The sequence below is a fragment of the Theobroma cacao genome, chromosome 4 (genome assembly GCF_000208745.1).
Source record: "Theobroma cacao cultivar B97-61/B2 chromosome 4, Criollo_cocoa_genome_V2, whole genome shotgun sequence".
NCBI classification, from domain to species: Eukaryota; Viridiplantae; Streptophyta; class Magnoliopsida; order Malvales; family Malvaceae; genus Theobroma; species Theobroma cacao.
In genome coordinates, this window is record NC_030853.1 from 3,166,326 (window position 1) to 3,180,008 (window position 13,683).

The following is a 13,683-nucleotide window of genomic DNA, read 5'->3' on the forward strand; positions in this document are numbered from 1 at the left end:
GACTATAACTGTGGACTTCAAGTACTTCAAAATTTTTAATGTCCAATTCACCCCTCTTAGACATCCTTATCACTTATTCATTGAGCTAACATTTTTAACAAATTAGAAATAAAAAATAAATCATTACAAAAAATAAATAAATCAGAAAAAAAAGTCTGAAGTTGCAAATTAAAAATATAAATCATTATAAAATTATAAAAAATTAAAAAAATAAAATAAACATTTCATCAGTTGTTGAGAATCGAACCCACAACCACATGGTTAAAAACCACGCTGAGTCAAAGAGAGAAGCATCAAACAGGCCCATTGGGCTGAGCTAAGACAGCTGTGAAATTTTATATCCTTTAAACTTATGAGTTGCTCTGGTTTCCGGGTACCAACTAAGCCCATTAAAAAAGCTTCCAAAGACAAGGCAAGAGAGAATTAGAGAAACATCAAACAGGCCCATTGGGCTTGTTGTTTATTGTGGTATTATTGTTTTTAATGGTTCCAGAAACTAATATTTTAACACTCACTTATTTTTTTTCCATCCTTTTATTACCTATAAAGTTTTGTATTTTTTTTTTCTGAGGTAAATGCTTAAAAATGTTTTAGAAAGTGAAGAAATGTAAAAAAAAAAGGGTATTATTCTGTATTTAGCACTTCTTCGTGGTTCGATGCATTTACCAAGGACAAAATCTAATTAATTATAAGCATGTAAAATTTAATTAATTTTATATTGGTATAACTTTGATCTCTCTATAGGTAATTGCATTGTTAGGTAGGTATGAATGTTATTTCATTTTTTCATATTTCATATTAATTGGAGACAAGATAAATACTGGGGATGTTAATGAGTAGGGTACCTTATAATTTTAAGGTACCCAAACCCTAACCCTATAAAAAATCAACTACCCTAACCCTATTAACTACCCGAATAATTTTAAAATTACTATCCTAATCCTAACCCTATTACATTTTTACTACCATATAATTACCCTAACTCGTTTAAAAACCCTATTAAATTAAAAAATTATTAAAATCTTCTTCTTGGATAATCTAATAATTTTTTTATTTATATACATTAATGTCATCACATTAATAATTCAACTAACTATATTTTTAATATTTTTGTCAACATTTAACAAAAGAAACTATTGGTCAAGATGGTATAAACTTTGGCGCATTCTTTTCTTACCTGGGTTTGAATGAGCATAGAAAAAAGAAAAAAAAGAAAGAAAGAAAGCATTACAAGCTATGCATAGTGTTTTCTTTTGAGGAAAATGGATAGGGGGGCAAAATGAAAGAAAGGAAATAAATTATAGGGCAAAATCTAACATCAATTATAATGGTGTGAAGCTCTAAAGGAGTGTAAAACTTAATTAATTTTATATTAGTATAACTTGATCTCTCGTATAAGTATTGCGTTCTTAGATACGAGTAAATGTTGTTCCATTTTTTTTGTATTTCATATTTATTACAGAGAAAAGAGATACTATTAAAAATATAAGAAGTTAAATATCATGGTAGTAAGAGATAGGATGAATTTTGAGTTTGTATATAAAGACCTTCCTCCACCTAATAATTATGTTATTTTAATTGAAAGTGTGAACCTGTGTTAGAATCTACTCAATTCTTTACTAATATGAGACTACGACGAGATATACCAATGTTAAAGTAGGCTCAATCAAAGTGGGTTTCTTTTTTTATGGGTGAAAGAACTATTGTAATGAGATTATTGCACAATTAAATGAGATAAAATTTTATAAATCTCATACTAATAAGAGATGAAGTAGGTATTGAATTATGAATCTCATACTAATAAGAGATGAAGTAGGTATTGAATTTATATCTAAAAATCTTCTTCCATATAATAGATATGTCTTTTAGATTTGAAATGTGGCTTGTGACATATGCATATTGTTGTTCTTTGAGAAAAATGGATGGAGGGGCAAAATGAGATAAAAAGAAGAAAAGATCAAAGGGCAAAGTCAAAAGTTGATTGCGTGAATGGTATAACTTGATTTCTCGTATAATAATTGCATTATTAGATACGAGTAAATGTTATTCTATTTTTTCATACTTCATATTAATTGTAGAGAAAAAAAATACTATTAGACAAATTGTTAAGCTTCAAAAAAGAGGTGAAAAGTTATGCATATTGTCGTTCTGAGCAAAATGAAAGAAAGGAAAAAATTAGAGGACAAAATCTAACATGAAAAGTTATAAAAAAGGGTAAACCTTAATTAATTTTTCAATAGGATAACTTAACCTTTCGTATAAGTAAATTGCATTACTAGATACAAGTAAATGTAATTCCATATTTTCATATTTCAGAAATCAAAGGGGGCAAATTGAAAGAAAGGCCAAAAATCAAAGGGTCAAAGGTAAATTAGTGGTGACGTGTCAAAATCAGAGTCGCTGTTAAATGAGCTGATCACAAGTCATCTCTCTCTTTTCCAATTTACTGGAAAAGAAAAAAGAAAAAAGAAAAAAAATTGTGCCCTTGATTATTATTATTATTATTTTTGGGTTAACAAAATCGATCTGTGTTTTTTCCTCTGGGGTTCCCGATATTTGGCGAAGCGAGAGATAGAGCGAGATTGATTCCCGATTCTAATCTAAATTCGAAAGAACTTGAGTAAAAGGAGGCTCTGTCTTTGTGAATCGAATCGAAGATGCTGAGAGCGGCGACGAGGAGGCTCTCTTCTCTCACTTCCTGTCCGTCGGCGTGGAGGCACCACCAGGCTGCCGCCGCGATCGCCCCTCGCCCTTTAATCAACAACACCGATTCTTCCGATGATCTCAGATCCAGCTCCTCCTTCTCATTCGCTTCTCACTTCATTCTTCCCACCAGAGGTTAGGGTTTTTCGTCTTGCAAAATACTTAGGTTTTTCATATGCTGTCGTGTTCGTATACAAATTCTAAGTAATGAACTTTCTTTGATAATAATCTTTTATTCCGCATCGTTTTTTAATTTTCTTTTTTACTTTCGTTTATCGTTTTGCTTTGGATATGTAAAAAAGGAAACGTTAGCAAATTAGACACCCAATTTTTTGTGGAATTTAGGTAAATGCTCAAATTAGTCAAAAAAATTGATGAATTTGGATCAAACGTAGCCCTAAATGGTGAAGATTTAGTTAGCAAATTAGACACCCTTTTTTGAAGGTGAAAAAGAGTTGACATTTAGGGCAAGGCACCTATCTGATGACAAAGGAAAGACTGAAAGGTAGGTCTGGCTTTGTTGGTTGAAGTTGGAAGCAATGCTTTGCTCACTTTCCGCTATGTCGTATCATCATCATTAAGATTGAAGGTTTCAAATCAGCTTAACGTGCCTTTGAACAATTTATACTGAGTATTTATCGGCTGTATTGTTTATTTAGAACTTATGTTGGAAAGACCTGTCTTAGATGCATCATGACAATTTACAAGATTAATGCTTCATAATATCTGTTTTATGCTCCTTGTTTAGGGGCTACCTTTCCTTATTTTGTTCCCAAAAAGAGCTTGAAGTAGTGAAGATGATAAATACTTTCCGAAACTGCTTGTAGTCCAGTCTTACGAATGTGAAGTGAACCTGCTGATTATGAAGCCATTTGTTGTTCTTTTTGAGAACCAATATTTACAATGCCTTGCAATGGAGGCTCTATGCTAGGGTTTCTTTATGCATAATGTGGTTGTTTGGAACTATCCCTAACATTTCCATGACCGTGAGTTGATAGGTACCATGTAGTGTTCTCCCTTTCCTGGAATTCAACTACTGGAATGGTGAACAGAGTTGATTTTGTCATTTTGTGCTTATTCACTAAAGAAACAACTACAAATGTTTGCTTCAGGTTTCACTTCTGAGTCACTCACCCCAAAAAGTGAAAACAGCATGATTCCTGATGTTCCAGGAACAGTGGCAGCTATTAAGAATCCCACTTCTAAAATAGTCTATGATGAATACAACCATGAACGTTTTCCTCCAGGTGACCCCAGCAAGCGGGCATTTGCCTATTTTGTCCTGACAGGTGGTAGGTTTGTGTATGCATCTCTTATCCGTCTGCTTATCCTCAAGTTTGTGCTGAGCATGTCAGCCAGTAAGGATGTTCTTGCACTGGCTTCTCTTGAGGTTGATCTCTCCAGCATTGAACCTGGCAGCACTGTAACTGTTAAGTGGCGTGGAAAGCCAGTCTTTATCAGGCGCCGAACAGAGGACGATATCAAGCTGGCAAACAGTGTGGATTTAGGATCTCTTCGTGATCCACAAGAGGATTCAGCAAGGGTTAAGAATCCAGAGTGGCTAATTGTTATTGGGGTCTGCACGCATCTGGGTTGCATTCCCTTGCCAAATGCTGGTGATTTTGGTGGATGGTTCTGCCCTTGCCATGGTTCCCATTATGATATCTCTGGCAGGATTCGCAAGGGGCCTGCACCATACAACCTGGAGGTGCCCACTTACACCTTCTTGGAGGAGAACAAGTTGATGATTGGTTGAGAATAGCAGTGTAATAATCAAGCAAACAGTGGTCATATGGGATCTAATAATTTTTTAATTTTATCAGATAATGCCGAAGACTTGTTACAGATCTTTGCTTTTGCTGCCTAAACCTTTCAGGGCATTTTTAGGGTTGTTTTTGTAACTGGGGTAATTGTAGCTGCCGCCAGTTGGTGTTGCTCTGAATTCTGAATAAGTTGCCTGGATTTTGCTGAGCATTGATGCTCTTTAGACTTTTGACTATTCCAGGATGCTGTTATTTAATTATTTTGATTGCGTATTGAACCATAATGGCACTTCTATTGTTGAAAATTTCCAGCTGGAAGCCAAAGCCTTGGGGATTCTATCATATGCATAAATCTAGCAAATTGAGTTTCATGGGAAGAGTAATAAAAGCAGGTTAGGGAGGGAGAATGAGGACGATTAAGCATTTTTTTTATACATGACAATGCTGCATTTGATTTATGGATGATCACAAAATTTTTCAGGGAACTCTGACGACAAAGCCTATTCCCAGAAGACTCCTACGTAAAAGGCTAAAACATACACCCGGTGGCCTGGAGTGCATTTCAAAGGGCCGCCAGGTTGCAATATCAACAATTCTTCTCGTCATCTCTCGAAGATACCCTTTACATAGACCATTCCTTTCTCGCTTAGCTTGAGTTCTTTTCTCATCTGATCTACTTGCTGATCATCACCTTGAACAACAATCTCGGACAGGGTCCCATCGTTGGCGACCAACACTTTAACCTTGATCTGCTCCTTTCTTGATGCCCGCTTCCAGTAATAAGCTCCTCTGCAATTCCACCCAAAGTGTGTCAACATAAAATCACGATTTCAACAAAAGAAACCGTAAGAGGTGCTTACGCCAATGGACTTAGAACGGTGATCCAGAACCAGTTATTGCCAACATCTGGAACTGTGATGGTGAGCACAAGGGCAACGCTGGCAAGGCTGATGCAGGTGCAGAATGTCAATAATGCTGCTTGTCCTCTGCTGGGAACCATCATCCCCTCAAACCTTAAAAAACAAAAGCAGTTGCTCTAGCTTTAGTTCGTAAACAAGCTCTCCTCTCTTTGTCTTAATCTTACCATGATAGTTTGCATTGCATACTGAAATGAACCAATGGTGGTAAGCTTACGTGATAGTTTCTCCTCTATCAGTGACCACGAAATTGTTTCGAGTGAAGAAAGATAAAATTTCTCCAGCAACTTGATTTGGTGCCTTCTTCTCTTCCCCTTCCCCTATAAATGTCTTCTGCACTATCTGAAATGTTGTCCCCACGAAGTTAGCTCTGAAATATTGAAAGTGACAACAAGTACAAACGCAGGAAATCCTCATTCCTATCCCTGCAATTTCTCTACTACTTGGCACAAAATTCTGAGCCAAGGAAAACTGAAAAAACCCAACTTTCTGAAAATAGTTTGCCTCTTACTTGACAAAACAAGAGCAATTGTGGTAGCATGTTAAGATACCTTTGATTTTACAGAGCGTTTGATGAGAGACCAAAGGCCAGGAACAGAGATGACAAAGAGACCAAGAGAAGTGTAGTAGCTCGCCAAGGAATAGCCCGCACTCTCTGCTAGCAAATACATAGAATCTGGGTTTTGGTGGTAATTCTGGAGATGATCCGAAAGAGCAGAAGAGGATGATAAGAGGGTTTGTTGTAAGGAGAGTCGAGCGAGCAGCTGCCTCCCGGGTCTCAAGTGGGTCGGTGGAGCCCGTCCTAGCCATGGCTGGTGTTGGTGCAGGTGGCTACCGTTTCTGCTGCTGAATTTGGAAGGAAGGGAAAGGGCGGAGAGAGCCTGTGGATGTGGTGATATTATCCTTGTTGCCATATCCCAAAGTTGCACATCCAATGGCAGAGGAACCAGCCAAATTAATTGTTGCCCGATGCCCAGCCCTGTAAAATGGTTAGCCACTCGACTGGCCCAGGTTTAACCATCTCTTTTGCATTCAAACCATACGAGTTTTACCATCATGCACCAAAACTACAGAAAATACACTTCCATTTCTGCTTAAACTTTATGTCTTCGTTATTTAATCAGATTATATTGGAATGAATTTCCTTGGAATAAAGTATTATAAAAATAGCTATTGTTGTTAAGCAAAATGGTTTTCCAAGTAGTAGATGATAAAATAGTTGCTGCTAATTTCCCCAACATTTTTCAAGTAGAGTTGTAGCTTATAGGAGGAAGTAATGATAATAACAATATCGCTTAAATAATAAAAAAAAATTCTTGAATTATGTCTATTTATTTAATTAAGTTTTCTATTTTTTATTATATCTAATTAAGTCTTTATTTTTTGATTCGTACTCCCACAATTTTTTAATTGTAACAAAAATAAATAATTATTGGACTTAATACTAACGAATATTTTTTTTTTTATCTACATGTCATATGATATGGTTTTGATGATATAATCATATAACTTGCTTTTACATCAACTGTTATGTAATTATGTAAAGTGTTACGGAAGTCGAAATTGTTAGTTGACATTATATCCGATGATTGCTAATTTTTCATTAGAGTTAATGACTTTTGTAAATATAAATCAAAAGATAAAAGAGTTTGTTGAAGTACTGAGTTTTGCTTAATAATATAATAATAAAATTGAAAGGAAAATTGCAGGTTAAATGCTTAAATTGGGATTAAACATTTGAACATTTCTTCAATTAAGGGCCAAACATTTTAATTGTAACAATCAAGTGCCAAACATTTTTTATTTCTTATAATTAAGGGCTAAGTTGACAGAGGGATGGAGCATGTATTACATGCGACAAAAAATCGCATTGAAAATGTAGTTTTTATATATCACGTTAAAAATTTAGTTGTTATATATTATGTTAAAAAATGTAGTTGTTATACGTCATGTTGAAAATGTAGTTGTTACACGTCATGTTACAAATTTAGTTGTTACATGTCATGTTGAAAAATGTAGTTGTTACATGTCATGTTGAAAATTCAGTTATGACATGCCATGTTGAAAAATGTAATTGTTATACATCATGTTGAAAATTTAGTGGTTACACATCATGTTAAAAAATTTAAACCCCATTTAGTAACGCAAGTGATTGTTGTTTTTTTGTTTTTGTTTGCAGAACTATGAAAACACTAACAAAAAATGTGTTTGGTACTGTTTTTGTTTTTTCTTCTTTGAAAACATTTTTGAAATTGGTAGAAAAAACACAAACACAAAAAAGGTGTTTTACATTTTTTGTTTTTGTTTTGAAAAAAAAAATGCTAAACCACCTTATCTCCAATTAGACTAACACAAAACCACCTTTCTCCCTTTTTTTTCTTTATTCCTTTCTCTCTTCCAACAACCACACTCTAAATTATTTTTTATTTTTCTGTTTAATTTGTTTGCTTTTCCACCTCAGTTGAGTTTCTTTAGATCTTATCCACTTTAGGTGAGGTTTTTTTTCTTTTCTTTTCCTCTCTTTTTCTTTTTGACTTTATTTTATCTTTCGAATTTGATTTATTGTTTCTTAAGACTTTGGGTGCCTGGATAGAATAATACTTCTTCTTTTTTCATTGAAGACCCAAAAGTATCTTCCATGTGTATGTTGTTCAATTCACAATTTTTTTCGAATTAATGGATGAAGTGATTAATTTTTTTAATCACTATGCTAATGAGGACATGATAGTGGAGGACGAAAGTCATGTCGATGGTAGCAGTTCACAGAATCCCGTTGACATTAATTTATCTCATGGTCGACTTCGCCAAATGGCCAGTGTGAGAGATGAGATTGTGAACTAGATTTGGGCGAGTGTTTATAACAAATGATTCATTTAAATGTTAATTTTACAAGTTATTATTCTAATTGTCACTTTTTTCTTTGAATCTTATGTCTTCGATTGTATTCTTACTTCTTGGTGCAAGTTTTGAACTTGGTAAAACAATTACAAGAATGTTGTTTTGCATATTGGATAATTTATATGGCTTAATTGTTTTTTTATTTTGTTATTTTTTTAAGTTTGTATATAACAAAAACAAATATATAATATTACCAAACATGTTTTTATTTTTAAAGGTTTCTTGTAATAGGAATATTATCAAATGTGTTTTATTTATGCTTTTTTTAAGAAAACAACGAAAACAGTATTTTTGTTTTTACTTAAAAAAAAAAACAAAATAAATTAGGTTACCAAACACCACATTAGTTGTTACATGTCATGGTGAAAAAGTTATTACACGGCACACCATAATTTGAACCATTTTGACTTGACAAAAAAGTCTTTACGACAAAACTACCTTTTTAAGTCAGCGTCTACGTCATACTCATGTCCTACATGTGTCAGACACCTCTCACCTTAGCCCTTAATCAACAGTAGAAAAGTACCTTTTCCATTTTTATTTTTTATTTTGTGTATAAAATTCATAATATGTAGCTTTGCCACCCTTTCACAAAGTAAATGAGTTAGTTTAGAGTAGTGGTAAGAAATTTAAATTAACCTTCAAAGGCTAGGTTCAATTCTTTCTAGGCCTAAATTTTAGAATTAGTTTTTTTCTTCTTTTTTTTTTCTATTATCAGTATAGACATAATATTCAAATAAATCCTTAAACTATTTAAGAATATTCAAATAAACTCTTATTATTTTATTACGTTCAATCAAGTCTCTATACTTTTATGTTAAATCAAATAAACTTTTATAATTAATAATTGACTAATTGTCATTAGTTAAAATGTCGCTTGTAATTTTATATCCACATAACATAGACATAATGTTAATGTGAATGGTGAACAATGCTACATGATCATATTATTATAACAAATTAATATGTCATGTAATCATAAATTATAATATGTCAGTATATTACATCATCATCAATTATGATATATTAGTATGCTACATTAACGTCATGTGACATAAAATGATAAGTGAGATTTTAACTAAGTCAATCATTAGTAATAAGAATTTATTTGACTCAAATAAAAGTAAAAAAGCTTATTTAGTTCAAAATAAAAGTATAAAATCTTGATTAAACGTAATAAAAGTATAAAAATTTATTTAAATTTTCCTAAATAGTTTAAGGATTTTTTTTATATATTATGCTATAAGTCTACTAAACCCTATTTTTTTCTTTTCTTTTTTGCACTTTTTGTCTTTCCTTTTTCCTTTTCGTTTTTTTCTCCTTTATAAGTATACTAAATCTTCCTTCTTCTTCTTTTTTCTTTTTTTCCCTTTTTTCCTTTTTCTTTTTTTTTCCTTTATATTTATACTAAACCCTTTTATTTTTTTAGTCATCTATAACTTTGAAAACATGGAAGCACGTTGAGCACAAGTCATGATGCTTAATGTGAAAATCTAACATAAATTTTTCATTTTGCTTTATGTTTATTATGATGTTTAATGTAAAAATCTAATATTAATTTTTTTCTACTTAATGTTTATTTATATTGGTTAATTTGAAAACTTTTATTTAAATTATTAATGAAATTTTATGTTGTAATTTAATTTTATTTCAAAATTGATTAATTTTTAATGAAATTTTATATTATAATTTAATTTTATTTCAAAAGTGATTAATTTTTTTACTTTGAATCGAATCATTGACTCAATCCAAAGGTGGAGGAGAGGGGGATAGTAGGGGCCCCACCCCCAACAATTTAAAATTTTTATAACTTACCTTTATTTTTTTGAAATCTTATAATTTCTCCCTTGCAAAATTTTTAAAATTTTTCTAACGTATTTTTATTTCTTAAAAATTTATAATTTTGTCCTTACAATAGTTTTTTATTTGGTGAGATGTCCACAACAATTAGTCAACAATTAATTTTAATAAGACTAAAATAAAATCTATTACAATAGAATTATTCTCAAATCCCACCTCTCCAAAACTTCACAACCACATCTCTTATTCTTGTCTTTTTACCAAATATTATAGAAACAAAAAAATATTTTTTTTTTACACTTTTTTGCTTGCTAACATTCTTTGTGCAAAAAACCTCTAATCAGTAACTCAATTTTCATGTTATGAAAATTGATAAGTTTGGTTTATTTACTTATTTTATTTTTAATATTTTCAACTTTAAATTTTTTCTTTCTTTAATAATTTTTACTTGGTGATTTTAATTTAGAATTTACTGTCTTAGCCATTTTTTATTGAAAGCAATAAATAGAGATTTGATTAAGCACCTAAGGTTAACTATTACTTATTTATTTAGGGATTGCTTGATTGCTTTCCTACAAATTCTATGTTTTTTTTTTTTGAATAGATTCTTGCGAACAATTAAGTTTTTTTTATTTGGGATTGCTTCCTCATTGAATTGTTTATTAATATTGTATTTAATTTTTGTTATTAATTTTAGGGAATTTCTTCCCCATTGAATTGTTTATTGGTAACCTTTAATATTTTTTAAGAGATTACCTCCTATTGGGATTTTTGTTATTATATTCATTAATTTTTGTTTGTTGTTAAATTTTTATAGAAATTAGAATTATTGTCATTATTAAATTGTTAATTTTAAGTAAATTATTAAGATTGATTTCTTTGAATAATTTTAGAATTTATTTATATAATTTTTATGTGAACTTTTTCTATTTAAGTTGTTTTATATTTATGTCAAATATTGAACTTCTAGTATGAATGTTAGTGCGAAATCTTAGCTCTGCCACTGACTTGATCCATGACCCAATCCACGAGCTTGTATGATTAGTCTTTAGCCACCCCTTAGATTCGCCATTGTCCTTAATTATAAAAAATCGAAAATATTTGACTATTGATTGTTGTAATTAAAACGTTTGACCCTAAATTGATAAAAATTCAAAAATTTTGACTCCAAATCGAACATTTAGTAAAAATTGGAGGATGGTATTGATATTTAGTAAAAAGATAGAGCAACAAAACAAAAGGGTGAAATTGAAAAGAGGGAAAAAGAAAAGGAGGGTATGGGATTTGTGTAGGAGAAGAGGAAGAGCATAAAAAAATAATAAGAATAAAAAGAAGGATAAAACGTTTACTTTGAGACCGGAAAGTCCACGGGATCCAATGACTTTATATTACCGTCAAGCCCCCGCTAGTCTTCCTTGGCCATAAGCCCAGTTTAAAGCAAAGGCACTAGCCTAGTAGCCGAGCCGAAACATCTGCCATCAAAATCAAACAATTAAAAATAATATACTACTATTCAATTTATGTACGGATTTATATTTATTATAGTATCTGCATGTAACATTTATAAATTATCATTTAATTCACAGAATATGATCTCGTAAATGTGTAATAAAATAAATATTTTTAAAATTATATAGATTTATTTTTTTTAATTTTGAAATTTTAAATTTATTTATTAAAAAGATGATAATATTTGATTTACTGATAATATATTAAAATATAAATTCTTTATGTATTTCTAAATATATTAATTAGTTGTTTTCTTTCATTCATTTCTTAAATTTTGAAAATATAATTTAAATAAACCTATAAATCATAGGTCTATATTCTCAATTTAGACTCACGTTTTTAACTCAAAATACATGTTTGATAAGTGGTGAAAGGTCTATATTTATATATATAATACCTACATTGTCTCTTACTGATATGCAATCTGTGACATTCTACTCCAGCCATTTGTATAATATTTTTATTGTACTTGCTATTTATAAGAGAGAAACTCTTACACTTAGTCCTATACCTCTCATGAGGTCTAAAATTTAAGCTTAATTTTGTGTGAACTTAAACTTTGAAAATAAAGTTTAAATAAACTTATAAATCATAAATCTATATTTTCAACCAAAAAAACATATTTGATAGGTAATGAAAGACACATATTTATATATTTAAAACCTACTATATTTTTTACTGATATAGAATTCATGATATTTAGTATGTTGCATGTACCAATAGACTTGTAAGGGAGATGACTCTGCTTTCCATTAAAGGCCAAACCATTAATTTCATTGACCATTTTCCTTCGAAAAGAAGATAAAAAAAAGGTAAAAGTTTGAATTTTGGTAATAAAAGTTTAGGTGAAAAAGGCTTTAAAGACATTTACTAATGTCTATTTATAACTAGATCTTGTAACACTTGAAAAAAAAATAAAAGCAAAGAAAATGAGTTTCTCTTTTAAATATATAAAAATAAGTAATTTAAAAAAAACAAATTAAATATGTAATACAGTATAACTTTTATAAATTAATACTTAATAAATTAATAATCTTAATTAAATAATATTTTTGATCGATCTTGATTTTGGACTAATACGGTAAATTAATAATTTATTAAATGTATAAGATAATACATTTAAAAAAAACACACATAGATCCCACTAGATATGTAATTTAATACTCTCTTTATACATTAAAATTATATATATACATAACTCAATTAAGAGGTTTTTGTAATATATAACTCCAATATTATTTGTTTCGTCTTGAAATTGATGTCTTTTTAGATCTCATCTCTAACTCTTTTTAGTACATTAAGAACCTTTGGTGTAGTGTTTATGTACAATACATATATATTAAGTTTAATATTTTGAAAAAAAATATCTTGATAAATTAAATTTTTATTAATTGATGTATAAATTAATAAATTATTAATTTATTAATTAAATAATATCTCAATTAATTAATAAATTTTCATGATCTCAAGAGTATTAATTTATAGAGGTTTAACTGTATTTTTTGGATAAAAATAAATAGTTACAAAAGTGACTTTTATTTGGAAAAAAATAAGTTTACATATTTTTCTTTAACTTGATATAGTATTATTTTATTAATTAATAATTTTATCAACTAAATTGGTATTTCATTAATTCATGATAACAACTCAACTATTAATTTCATAAAACAAGAAAATAAGTGATAAATTTCTTTATAATTTTATTTTATCAAGTAAAAATATTTACTAATATTATAAATTTAAGTGATTTTATGACGTGGACAATAAACTATTTTCCTCCGTTCAGTCAGATGACCTTTCCTTAAAGGATCCATCCAATCCCAATCCGGTTCAGGATGACTTTCTTTAAATATTAGAAAATATAAATAAATAAATTTCAGAAAAAAATATAAAAAAAAAGAGAGAGAAAAGATTAGTCTGCACCGACGAGACGGAGAGCGAACCTAGGATTAGGAAGCGGCTGGAGCCAAAGCCGAGCCTCCCTGCGCGCGAATGAACGATTCAATGTTCACATAACGGTTCCGAGAAACCGCACCCGTCCGATCGTCCTCAACCCTCCCCCCCCCTCTCTCTCTCTCTCTCTCTCTCTCNCC

General features: G+C 30.5%; 2 protein-coding genes across 2 annotated transcripts; one reads left to right on the top strand and one right to left on the bottom strand.

Moving 5' to 3' along the window:
• LOC18601136 (cytochrome b-c1 complex subunit Rieske-4, mitochondrial) lies at window positions 2,440–4,771 on the top strand. The gene is made up of 2 exons (XM_007031971.2): window positions 2,440–2,838; window positions 3,816–4,771. Exons 1-2 carry the CDS (start codon window positions 2,658–2,660, stop codon window positions 4,457–4,459), a joined length of 825 nt encoding a protein of 274 aa, XP_007032033.2. The 5' UTR covers window positions 2,440–2,657; the 3' UTR covers window positions 4,460–4,771.
• On the bottom strand, window positions 4,840–6,438 carry LOC18601137 (protein COFACTOR ASSEMBLY OF COMPLEX C SUBUNIT B CCB1, chloroplastic). The gene is made up of 4 exons (XM_007031972.2): window positions 5,935–6,438; window positions 5,601–5,725; window positions 5,327–5,479; window positions 4,840–5,255 (listed from the first exon to the last, which is right to left on the bottom strand). Exons 1-4 carry the CDS (start codon window positions 6,295–6,297, stop codon window positions 5,069–5,071), a joined length of 828 nt encoding a protein of 275 aa, XP_007032034.2. The 5' UTR covers window positions 6,298–6,438; the 3' UTR covers window positions 4,840–5,068.

What these genes read in the sequence shown, in the direction of transcription:
- LOC18601136 (XM_007031971.2), top strand. Translation starts at nt 2,658, where the DNA reads ATGCTGAGAGCGGCGACGAGGAGGCTCTCTTCTCTCACTTCCTGTCCG. An exon ending in CTTCATTCTTCCCACCAGAG is followed by an intron (nt 2,839 to 3,815) that starts GTTAGGGTTTTT and finishes TGTTTGCTTCAG; the next exon opens with GTTTCACTTCTGAGTCACTC.
- LOC18601137 (XM_007031972.2), bottom strand. Translation starts at nt 6,297, where the DNA reads ATGGCAACAAGGATAATATCACCACATCCACAGGCTCTCTCCGCCCTT. An exon ending in AACGCTCTGTAAAATCAAAG is followed by an intron (nt 5,726 to 5,934) that starts GTATCTTAACAT and finishes ACAACATTTCAG; the next exon opens with ATAGTGCAGAAGACATTTAT. An exon ending in GATAGAGGAGAAACTATCAC is followed by an intron (nt 5,480 to 5,600) that starts GTAAGCTTACCA and finishes TTGTTTTTTAAG; the next exon opens with GTTTGAGGGGATGATGGTTC.